General features: G+C 40.7%; 1 protein-coding gene across 20 annotated transcripts in view; it reads left to right on the forward strand.

The window, feature by feature from the left end:
- Nucleotides 1-12,937, forward strand: part of LOC107998119 (ras GTPase-activating protein raskol) — a 302,632-nt gene that overhangs the window by 195,856 nt on the left and 93,839 nt on the right. For 2 of the 20 annotated variants that reach the window (XM_062072922.1, XM_062072924.1), the window contains exon 3: nt 3,545-3,919. The exons of 17 other annotated variants lie outside the window; for them this stretch is intronic. In XM_062072922.1, the coding sequence (XP_061928906.1) occupies nt 3,817-3,919 (103 nt within the window). In that variant the 5' untranslated portion in view covers nt 3,545-3,816. Of the gene's footprint in view, nt 1-3,544; nt 3,920-7,629; nt 8,109-12,937 lie in introns of those variants that run through there. One more of the 20 variants, XM_062072923.1, reaches the window with a different exon arrangement.

Genomic DNA, 12,937 nt, shown 5'->3' on the forward strand with positions numbered 1-12,937 from the left:
TAAATCTTGCTCCAACTCGATATAATTGCCCTGCACCAATGAGATCCTTAACGAGAGAGCCGCGCTCTTGTTTCCTTGGTAAATGATTAACGAACCAGTTTTCGATCGTTCAGGAAATGGCGAAAACCTCGCCAAGTACAAATATAACGACAATCGCCTCGCGGGACATGAGATTTACGAGGGGTTGGTTAACGGCGCGTGCATCGAGCCACTGCTGGGGAGGTTGTTCGTTTCGTATAATGCACCCTCCCGATAGGGGATGAAAGGATGACGGATACTGAGCAAGGTTGTCCAAGGTTTGTATTTGAGTTGAGATTGTGCAAGGATTTGGTCGATGCGTTTTGGTTTGATGATTTGGTTGCATTGATTTGCGTGAGATTAATCAAGTTGGATCAGAGAAGATGGAATTATTGGATTAAAATCGTTTCATTTTATATGTGAATTTTCGAGATAATGAATATAATTTTGTATATATTTCGTGGAATTGATTGTCGTGCCTCTTCTTCTTTCAATTTTTGGCTTCGGCTCCAAGTAAACGATTCTACTCTGCAAACTTCTCGGCGGGGATAATAAGTTCGATTAATATTTCGCTTGCCTCGTGGAGAAATTAACGAGCCACCGATACTTACGCGTGGCGAGACTCGTGTTTCTCGCGCCTTCCCGCTGCGCGCGGGTTCTTCCATGGAAATTCACGTTTCCGAGCAACAGGTGGTTCGACGGAATATCATTTCTCCTCCTGTCCGTGCTATCCACGAATTCCCTGTGCTCGAAATCGTTCAATCCGAAACAATTGGAATAAAACCGAAGAAATTAAGAAAACTTTAAATTCAAAGAGTGTAAAATCTATATACACGCTTCCGCGTATCATATTACACCGTACCATGTTTAACCCTCTATTGCATGAATTTTTATGACGAGTTGAAGAAAATATATATATATATATATATGGCTGTTAGTCTACTTAAAAATGAGCGTGGTCATGAAATACGTATTTTGCACCCATGCGGGAACACATCTTTGATCAAAAAGTTTAAAGAGAAACGAGAAAACATAGTTACAACATACATAGTTACAAAATCAAGATCCTTGAAATAATTCGATTCGTCTTTATTTTTTTTTTTAAGGATATAAACTATAAACTAAAAAAAAACACGTACGGGAAGCGAGCCGAGCACCTCGAGTGTTGGAAGAACTTATCGTTCTCTCTTCTCTTTCGGCCCTTAATTACGAGCCGGCCTATTTAAAAAGTGCACCACGCCCACGCACACCTACGAGCTGCGTGCACGAGAGAAGAGCCCACACGCTCTGGCGAGCCAGGCATAAATTACACGTTTAGCAAATCGCACACGCCTGCCTGCTCGATTAACGCTTGCAAAATATAATAATTGCGAGAGCACAACGGTATCGCTCTCGTAAACGCGGTTCCCTGTTGTTAAACGTTATTTAATCGTCCTGTATTACGCCTCCTCCTCGATGCCTAAATTATTCTCTTCTCGAATTTTCGAAACGAAACGGTTTTTTTCAATTGAATATCGAAATCGTGCGGAAAATTAGCGATTAAATTACGTTAATTTGTGTCTTTGCTTGCACGAAAACACACGATCGATTTCCTTGTGACGAGTCGAGTTGAGAAAACATGACGTCACGTTATCCCCACCGCCGCATTAGACAGAGATCAGGTGACTAGACTTCCGTCAAAACGAAGCGCTGCCTCGTGTCACGTGACGCAGCGCGATATGCTCTACCCCCTCCACCGCCGAAAAGTGTCTCGCTTCGATAAATTTTCGCGGGAGAACACGTGACGTCACGATAGATTAGGTTAGGCACAGACGAGTGACGAAGACACGATGACGCGGTTCGATTTCGCTAGAGAAGAACAAGTGATGTCGCGTTATTGCTAGATTAGAGACACGCTACTTGATTTTGGCGAAAAACTCGGTCATTCGGTAATCTATTTTGGCAATTGGGATAATGTGTGACGTATTGTTATTCTTCTAGTAGAAATTTGCGAAAGAATTGCACCTCTATCTAATTTAGCAATGGAAATAATAGGAGTAATGCGACGTCACGTATTCCCCTCTTGCGAAAATTCACCAAAGGCAAGCATCGTGTCACGTGACGTCCTTCTGCCTAATTTAGCAATGGAAACATCACGTATTCTCCTCGACGCTCTCTTCGCTTCACGAACAATGGGAAATGCGTCGAAGAAAAGGAAAATTAGAAATATTCGTAAGAAAGAAAAGACACCGATAAAACGTTTATTTTCATAGACAGTTTCATTTTCACAACCTATTCACGAGTTTTTTCTCGCATGCGCATTATTACTACTAAATATTATTATTATTCGATCGGACAACGAGAAGCTTTTATTCGTTTTCTTCACTCCATTCATCACGATCGTGCGAATCGCGGCAACTCGGTTGTGCAATCTGGATTTCTGCGTTATCCAGCGAATCTCAGCCGAGTCTCTCCGACCGAGATTTATTTCTACTTCTCCTTCTCTCGGGATTTTCCTTTTGTAGCCGCGCCACGTTCCGTAATACGCAACGGTTACGAAGGAAAAATCTAATGGAGGGATGTGCGTGTAAAAGGCGCGGCTAATAATGTTTTAATGAAAACGTAGAGGCGTTTTTCGACGTCGATTGATGGATCGACGAAATCTCATAAATACGCGCATAAATAATAAAACGTTGGAAAGAGATGGAGAACACGAGTTCACAATGAAAGCGTTACGTAACAACGTAGTAATGGATATCGCTTATTAATAGCTCGGTCTAATTCGACCGACAGATTATATAATTGGTACGATTTATTTTCGTATTATCGGTTGAACGTGAATTTTCACGAGGGATATTGAAATTCTACTCTATTTTTTTTGTTTTTTTTATTTCGATTCGTATATGCGATACAATTTCGAAATTTCTGACTTTCAATATTGGTTTCGAAAAATACTGAAACTTCTTCTCTTTTATTTATTTATTTTTTCTTTTTAATGTAAAATTGTTTCATTTCACATTTACTTTAAATAGACGCCACGACCTTGACGTGATTATAGAAACTTGATGATACAAAGAAAATAAAGTCCGGAGAAGGTTATTTTAATCGAGAGCCTTCAAAAAGAAAACAACATAGAATATCTTAATATACTTACTATTTATATATAAATTAATAATATTCCATAATAAATCCTTTCTCTATTTATCCCACAACTATCCACGTCTGATTAAAAGTTCCACAACACTCTGTTTACCCTTCACTAGCTACACTACCTAAACTCGTATAAATAAAACCCGTACGATGCTCAATTTCGTTTCACATCTCATTCTCTTTTCGCTCCCTCTTTTTCCAAAACAAAGCGCGCTCGACGAAACGCAAAACAAATGGGACGGTTTTTAAACAGAGGATTGGAAAAGAAAAAGTTTTTTTTACGATCCATAAAGGAGGCGGGAGAACGAAAATCCATCCGTGTCGCCATTACATGGAGAACGTGCCTCGGCCGCGCATCGGCCATTCGTCGCTCGACGAGTTTTGATTTTCTTTCCAGGTGTGAACTAGAGCGGGAGGAAAGGAGAGGGGGTGGTTGGCCACGACCTACACCCACGCCCACGCACCTGCGCCGTGGCCGAGCGTCTCGCGTGTGTGTAGTTACCCGTTAATTAGCCGTTAATTAACCCGGTACTCGTCCACGCGGGGAGCGTGTTGGCCGAAACATGCCGTCGAGCCTCGGCCCCACTTGACGGCGACTGGCGGGGGGAGGGGGGAGGGGGCTTGAGGAGAAGCTTGGGCCTCGTTCACGTTGTCACGAGCGCTGTAAAGATGCACAACGTCTCGACGGAGGGCGCGTCGCCCGGTGGCCGACGATTGTCGCGCAGTTTTCACTCCTGCCTTCGCGGAGCTGACCACGACGACCTCGAATCAGGTAGACCCTTAGCTAGATCGTCTAACTCGAACAGGGGAGGAACCGAATTTCGCGAGTTCGAATTTCGGGGGTAAAGTTACATTGATTTTGGAAATACAGTAAATAATGAACGATTAAAATAATGGTCAGTCGATGGTGATCGAAGTAACTTTATTCTCGAATTCGACTCCTCTTGTTGCTACTTTTATTAAACGGGAGAAAGGAATTTGGATTTATATCAAATTCTTCGCGTAATAATTTTCTCATTTGTTATATTTAGATCTCTCGTTACGTACATATTTGACGAGGATCGAAAGTAAGGATTTTACGATTCGTTTCGAATTTAAAAATATACATATATACGTACATTTATTGTACAAAGTTTCACGGAACGGTCCAATTTATCGTTTCTAACGGTACTGCATTCGATTCGATTTCACGACCGACGATTCCGTGCCACTGTGCGTAGGATAATGACGTTAGATAGACGCGTAGTGTATACGCAGAGGTGAGCGGTGTACAGGAACGTTCGGCCAGGCCCACGCTCGTTAAAACTGCACACCTCTACTCTCCCATAAAAGAAAATCTCTCCAGTGAGAGAGAAAAAGGAGAGCAGCTCGGTACGTATATCGATGGAATTCCAACGACGACCTAACGTTTCCATTTATTCGAATATTCGATAGGGGAAAGAAGTGGCGTTTGATGGATAGCGTCTCTCGTTCCAGAGAAACGTTTTCTTTTTTTTTTTTTTTTTTACGTAACTATCGGCCATTCGTTTTCATATTCGAATGCTGCGCCTTCGTATAAGGCTGCGCGCACCTCGAGAAAGTTGCAAAATCTGAAATTCTTCCGTTTCAGATTTATGCGTAGGGAAGAGGGGAGAGAAGTGTTTTCGGAATTTTTACCGGATTCAGCGGAGAGTCGATCGAGATATCGAATTAACTCGGCTCGTGCGAATTGGATATCGCGAGGAGTTTCGAAGTAGAAATTCGTTGGGTATATAATTGAGAATAATTACAGAGCGAAATAGAATCTCGAGAAATTAAAAGTTACGCTCCTCTTCGATCAAGATACGGCAGTGTTCCATTTTATCTTGACGCGCGTATCCGAGGCGTAAATTCTTAAACAGCGGCGAGGAAGCTTTATAAATAACATATATGGTAGCAAGTATAGTTTACGGTCTAGTTACCTTCTATGACGCGTGAATTTGCTCGTTTTGCTCGAGGATTCGAAAAGCGCGATTCGAACCACTTTTTCCACGATTTTTCAAACTGTTCAACGTCGCATAACGTCGGATTTAGAATCACAAGAAGTATCGTCGAAACGCTCGAAACTCGAAACCCTTATTTTCGAAAAGCACGACTGATCGGGAAAAATATTCCATTGTAAGCGGACTATGCTCGAGCGCACTTTTAAAATAGAATTTTCCACGGCATCCGAGAGGACAAGGCACCTTGCGAAACGAATTTCTCGATATCTCCTCTTGTCTAACCGCGATATATAAAACAGGGAGGGAGGGATAAAACCCGTTTCACTCGAAGCGAGCGAAAAGCGAGCACACCGATATTTATGTCGTCCAAATAATTCACGCGAATATACGACACCGTTGAACCAGAACGTCTGACGCCCACAAATCCTCGGGACGTGAAAGACTCTCCTTCCCCCAAAGTACTCCCAAAATACTTGCCGTGTGTCTGCCACTTTGCCAATCCCATGGTGTCGCGAGGGATCCCGTAAAACCGGCATAAAAATTCGGCGGGAGGCCTCGGCCATCGTCACAGGGGTGTCAAAATCTCGTCCACGCGGCATAACTTTGAAACAATTCAATGGGGGAACGATGATACTTTTCATTCCAATATCTCTCTCTTAAGAAAAGCTCAGAAGAATCCCACTCACTCTTTCGAACGAATGAATTTTTGTTATCGCGACTGAGAACGTCAATCTCGTTGCGTCTTTTCGAGTCCTTTCCGATCCCCTTTCATCTTGTCTTCTAACGTGTTCTTCTAACTTGTTCCTTAAGAGTGTATCCGTCAAAAGAGTCCATTTGGGAAAAATAATACTCAAAATCTCCGAGACGATTTTTTCTCTCCGAGAAATTCACTCGAACTTCGCCTCGAACTTAATCCATTAAATCCAGCCAAAAAACGGGTATTCAATTTCTCGAGGATGAAAAAGAGAGAGAGAGAGAAGAGAAGCAACAACTGACGACGCGTCCCTCACCCACGTGAGCCCCGTGTATTTACAAGATGTGGCTCGCGAGCGTAACGAAGGGAGGCCAGCGTTAATATTTACTTTCATACGCGGCCTCCGCTCGAGCCAGTCCATTGCTGACTGTATCGTGTGTTCGATACAGTCCAACTCCATTACTCCAGCCGTGGTGGATGTCGATATCGTATGTCCAACCGTGTCGTCGTTGATTATCTATTTTCACCGAACGATTATACGATCAGTGAAGATACTCGCCTCTTTCTCTCTCTCTCTCTCTTTCTCTCTCTCTTCTCCCACGTACGATCTCATCTTCGCTTCTTATGGATGTTCATATTGAAGAAGAGTTGTCTGGATACTGCACCCCATTCTTTACATTCGATCTTGTACAAATATACGAATAGTCAATTTCGGTGAAATGGTATTCAAGTGATTTTCTCAACATTCGAGATACCGAACGAGGATAATAAATTATATTTTTTCGATTGGTCGCATCGTTTGATTGTACGAAAGAATATTATCACGTCGAATTTGAGGTGAACGAATCGGTGGAAACGATCGTGAGAAGTGAGCGGTGAGTGGTTAACGAGGATTTTATTGATCGCGTGGATCGAATTGATTTGACAAGTGGAGGAATTGTTAAAAATGAGGAACAGGTGGAATTGACAAAAATAAGAAGGAAGAGGAATTGATGAATTTGGGGAGGAAGAGGAATTGATAAAAATAAATAAAGAAAAGGAGGAATTGATAAATTTGGGGAGAAGGAGGAATTGATAAAAATAAAAAGGAGGAGGAATTGATAGAAATAAGGAGAAGGAGGAATTGAGAAAAATAAGAAGAAGGAGGAATTGATAGAAATAAGGAGAAGGAGGAATTGATAAAAATAAGAAGAAGGAATTGATAAAAATAAAGAGGAGGAGAGGGAATTGATCAAAATAAGGAAGATTTGTCAAGATCAATGTTGATCGACAAGCTTTCATGGTTTTTTTTTGTTCAAAACGTTCGTGAATGGAAGTGCTGTCTCGTTTTCGTTCTCGATGAAAATCGCATGGCTAATTGAATTGATTTGACAAGTGGAGAAAAAAATGAGGAGGAGGAATTTATAAATTCGAGAAAGAAGAGGAATTGATAAAAATAAGGAGGAGGAGGAATTGATAAAAATAAGGAGGAGGAAGAATTGATAAAAATAAGGAGATGAAGGAATTGATTAAAATAAAAAGGAGGTATTGATGAATTTGAAGAGGAAAAGGAATTGATAAAAATAAGGAAGATTTGACAAGTTCAGCTTGTCGATCGACAAGCTTTCGCGGGGAGGGTTTTTTTTTCAAATGTTCGTGAATGGAACGGCCATCTCGTTTTTTTTTTCCTTGATGAAAGTCGCGCGCGTTTAGTTAAAGGGAAAAGCCCACGGTTGTTCATGGAGTTGTATTATGGCGCTTTGAATACAAAAAAAAATATATATATATATATATATAACGCAGGAGAAGTTCTTATAAATCGTGAAAAAGAAGAAAAAGTAAAACGTCGATATAAAGTATAAAGTGAAATGCAATTTTTCGAGAATTTCTCGAAAATTGGATCGAACGATCCACTTCGAAATAATTCGAAATAATTAATCTCTGTGAAAGAAACGAAAACGCATGCGTGTGGCAAAAAGAAAAAAAAAATTCCTGACGATTGCCTGCTCGAGCGCATTAATAAAACATCCTCTCTACGAGGATGTTCCTCGAAGAACAATAAGCCGGTGATTTCATCGTTTCCACGATTAAACCGAGCACGGTCGCGGCAACGTGGAAGAGCGAGAGAAGGAGGAAACGTAACGTTGGTGCCGCCGCGTGTGGAGAATAACGGATTCGTTTCGGCCTTCCTTCGATCCGGTAAATTTATTCGTGGATGATCTAATAATTGGTCCCAAGGTCTCAAGGGCAGCTCGCTGGTAATTAAAGCGCGTCGGCAACAATGAGAATCCGATACGTATCCCAGGATATTGGAAATTATAACAAGCGTACGTTCTTTCTTTTTTTTTCTTTCTCTTTCTTATTATCGCTTTTCTTGTCTCGCCAATATTTTTTCATTTTTCTAAATGAATAAAACAGGAGGAATAGGAGGAAATTTTTATTGGAACGTTTCGAAACGATTATTTACGAGTTGCAGAAAATTTTGCGAAAAATTTAAGGTGCGGTCGAAATATCGGTGATTCTTTTCACTTTCATATATTTTCATATTTGATCCAATGATGTAAATTTTACCTCCGATTGGAAGAATTGATCTTTCTATTTTGCTTTCTTCTCTTTTTTCCTTTTTTGCGAATTATATTTTCAATATAACTCTCCATCTCTGTGTGCAAATTTTTTTCAATTCTTTCCGGGTTTTTCATTTATTAATTTTTCCATCAACGCGGCTCCGTGCCACGTTTATCACGCCAATCGTTGAACGAGAAACACGGTCGGATGGATTTTTTATTTTTTAACGCGATTGTTAATTATTTCCTAACGAAATCCTGTACATGTATATATAATTTCCTATACACGGAATCGCGAAAGAAATTTTTCCCAGTTCCAATTTTCGGGATATTTTATTCCCGATTGGAATCACGATTATTCCGATCCTCAATGAAAATCTCATTACGAAAGGTTTTAGCGATTACCTAGGCTTTTCAGGTAATTCGAATTTTAACAATCACGAATTCTCGATACAAATCATCGTATCGTATAATACGATCGAAACGGTTTCCAATGTAGCGGAAAACGTTTCGTCCATCGATTAAATTCAATTTCGAGCGCGAGTTTTGATACTTGTCGAGAGTTTTATCCTGTAAACGCGTTTTATTCGGGGTATTATGTTTATCGTGGCTCGCCTCGAATATTCGCGAATTTGAATTTGGAATCGGAGGAAAGCGGGGTTGCAGCAAGGATTTCGATTTCGCTGTTGCCGCTGTTAAGCACGAACACGACCCGTTTCGTTAAAATATATATATATAAATTTAACTCGGCGAACAGGAAAAACAGATGGTGGAGCGTTTCGAAAATATTAATAAACATCGTGGTACGAATTTCTGTGTATCGCATAATTTTACATACACATATTTTTGCAAAAAATATATCGTGCAATATCGCTTTACGTTATCACGAAAAATTGTTTCGATGATTCGTTTTGACATTTTGCGCGAGATGACGAGACCTCTTTGCTTACGCAAATGATTGTCGATCGCACAAACACTTTATCGATCGAAAACTGGCGTAATATAAATTAAATATTCGAACGATTGAGGCTCTTGCTGAAGAGAATTTAGAAACGTGAGCAAGATAAGTTTTCTCCAGCGGTTGTAAATTTAGGAGGGTTACGTTATAGGAAGAACGATAGTCTGAAAATTAAAATACACTACTTATTCTTGTCGTTTCTATTTCGATATTTGCTACACGTTGAATCGATCAGACTTTTCAAAGAAAATTACGAGTTTACTCGCTTTGATCTCGATGAAAACGTTACGTTTACATTTTCCTCCGAGAAACTCGATTTCGAAGAAAAGAAGAAATCTCCTCTCCACGAAGGGAGGAAAGAAAAAAGAAGGAGGCAGGATCGAAGCGTGTCGCCCTGAGAGAGTCTCTTGGCGCAAAAATAGAATCTCTCGCTCTCCGAGCAATTTCATCCGTCGATCTATCGATCGATCGACTTGTACGCGTCTCTCCTTTCACTTTTTACCTTCTAATTATGCGATAATCGCTTTAATATCGGACAACCGGCAATTAAGTTGTATCCAAAGGCTCGTCTCGGCCGTGGACAAGCAGGATTGTTCCCTTTTTCCCCCCCATCCGGTTTGACCGGGGAGAAAGGATAAACTGTTTGGGAAAGAGGAAAGCCTCTAGAAATTCATTTCCATTCTCTCGAGGGGAATTAAGCCAGGACAAACGTCGACATCGAATCACCGCTCTCGGACTTTTTATCGACTCCCCTCCTCTCCGCGGTAATATCGCTAATTGAATCGATCCTGTTCCTCCTTGCTTCTCCTTTCGCACGTTGCTCGATTTTTATACATTTCGTTGCTTCGACATTTTTCAATTTAATGTTTTCTCAACTTTGCATTTATATTCAAACGAGTTTAGAATTGTAAGAAAGCGAAAAGAGGGTTCGAGTTAATTATTCGAATTCCGTATTTCGGATTAATGTGTGAATTCGAGGAATGGGATAACGTAAAATCTTATACCGATTCTCTGTTCGCACAGAGAAGAGAATACAAATTGGTGGACGAGGTTCCTTGACATTTTCCACTCGAATCTACTTTCGGCTTTCACGAGCAATTCCAGACACGTGCCTCGCTTCCTGTTGTACCAGATATGCACTGTATGCGCGCCACGTACGCAACACAATCGTTCGATAATAACACGTTCGAACGGATTTCGAAAAGATTTTCGGCCGAAAGAAGCCTCGAAATTCCATGGAAGATCGAATTTTGGATCGCATTCTAGAAAGAACGTTTAAAGTACAAATCGATTTTTCCTTTTTTCCCCGAGGAAGAGATGTAAAATTCACGAAGCTTCATCGTCGAATGCACACACGAAAAGCGAAGATTGTTTAATTGTCGTGAAAGTTTGTTGAAAATTCTTGCTGAAAACGTAACTCCTATATACATATTATAATTAAATCGTGGTTATATATCACGTCGTGAACTGGATGCAAGAGTTGAAAAATTTTTAAATCTCGCGCCTGTCGACGAGTAATGGCAGCGTATTCATCACGTCCAAACCATGCACTTTTCTTCCTGAATATTTCAATTTTCGTTTTTCTCTCTCCCTTTTTTTTCTTGTTCAACGGATGAACAAGAGGTTAATTAAATTCTCACCGGTCGATTCGAGATTTTTAATTAAAAATTTTCCCCGCGGGCCGACTGACAAAAGTCTTCCTGAAAGTTCGGGAAAGCCGCTTTCACGTTTACGATTTCTTTTATCACGCAGCGGGGAATTAATTGGACGTCTAATCAATCATTCACTAATAATCGGAAGTCTGTAAAAGACCGGGTAACAGTAATTGATGAGTTTCGATCGTAAATCTCTCGTCGAAATCGACCTTCCCGATAGATCCTTGTTATCATCAATTTCCCCTCCCCGGGGAAATAACGTTGGAAATTTGTGGGGGAAAAAAAGTTTAACTGGATATTTTATCGCGATAATTAAACCGTTCGAGTCTCAACCCTGACAATCGTAATTTTTTCTCCCTTCCTTTCTTTCTTTTTCTTCCAAATTTTTGTTCAGAGAATTACTTACGCTAATCGAAGTTTACACTCGAAGATCGAACTTGCAAATGTCGAGACAGATTCAAACATCGTTAAAAAGGGAACGAGAAACACTCGATCGAATTTATATCGCGGGATTTCCTCTGGAAAATCCGATTTTTGCCTCGAGCGATTGCTATTCGAGCTCCTCTGAATCAAAACGAAACTAATTTTACTCCAATTATAATAAATTGAATGATTACTAATTACGGAGACAAAACGTGTAAAATACGTCGTGAACGAACAGAGATACGGGGAATGTTCGTCTCCTTCGAGACGAAAATTCAATCTCCATCTGTGCTCGTTTGCTCGTCGAGAGGAGAGAAAGTGCATAGCAGTTGGATAAATTATCATCGGCGAGCAGAGGATCGAAGCGCGATTCTACTCTTTCGTGGCAAACTTTTTACGTTTCTCGAAATAATCGAACGAAAGGCTCTCTTTATTGTTCAATTTTATTCCCATTGACCTCGTGACTCGCCATTTTCTTCCGCGTAAAAATCCACGTTTGCTTCCACGTAACGCTATCGCTTTCATCCATCTCTCTGTACAATAGAACGTTTACGAATCGAACGTTACGTACTCTCGTAAAATTCTAAAACTCTTCTCGCATCCAAAACAAATTCTAGCGAGAGTCTGGGAGGAAGACGTATAATACTCGCACGTAACGCGTTGATCACTGAAGAGATCTCTTCAAAATCTTTTCCAAAGTTCTTTCTCGGAGAAAATTTTTCCTCTGGAAAAATAAAGTCCACAACGATTTTCTACGTTTTCAGGAAAACTCTTGTATCCTCGTCAACACTCGTCCTTATCCTCGTAAAATCTCTTCCAAAAATCTCCTAACGATTGTTCAGCACGAAACGCGTTCCGTCTGTCTGCGCCTTCGTAAAAAAATCTCTCTCTTTCGCTCCAAAAATTCCCATAATTTTGAACTCCACTGTGTAATAAGCACCGCTTATTATCTCTTTATCCATCTCTTGAGAGTCCGCAAAGAGAGTCTGTGCTGCGCGCTCGAAAAAAAAAAAAAGTTCTCGCGATTATGAAGAGAATTGGCCGGAGAAAAATTCGAGTGCACGTGCGAATTTTCTCATGCTGTTCTCGCGCGGAAGCGGAGCAGGATTAATCGAAACTTACGTACGGGTACAGTTAGGCAAAAAGCGGTGGACGCTGTGTCGAGCGTCCTCGACGAAGACGTCCGCGGTGGCGGAGCGTGGCCTCGCGAATTGGAGCGTGGATCTGCGTGTCCGTTAACGTCGCGCGCCACGCCGTGAAAAACGTCTTTTGTAACTGAACCTGTCGTCTCCCGTTCCCTTCCAGTCGTTCCTTCGCGATTATTTTACTCTCTTCTTTTATTTTTGAATCTTTTGTTCGGAAGCTTGAGAATATTTTTCGTAAATGAACATTTTGTGGATCGGAATTTTATCTATTGAACCGTTTCGTATTAAATTTTATACGAAACTAAGGAATTGTGTTCCGTTTCCTTCCAGTCGTTCCTTCACGGTTATTTTACTCTCTTCTTTTATTTTTGAATCTTTTGTTCGAAATGAATATTGAGAATATTTTTCGTA

Source organism: Apis cerana, linkage group LG3 (genome assembly GCF_029169275.1).
Source record: "Apis cerana isolate GH-2021 linkage group LG3, AcerK_1.0, whole genome shotgun sequence".
Lineage (NCBI taxonomy): Eukaryota > Metazoa > Arthropoda > Insecta > Hymenoptera > Apidae > Apis > Apis cerana.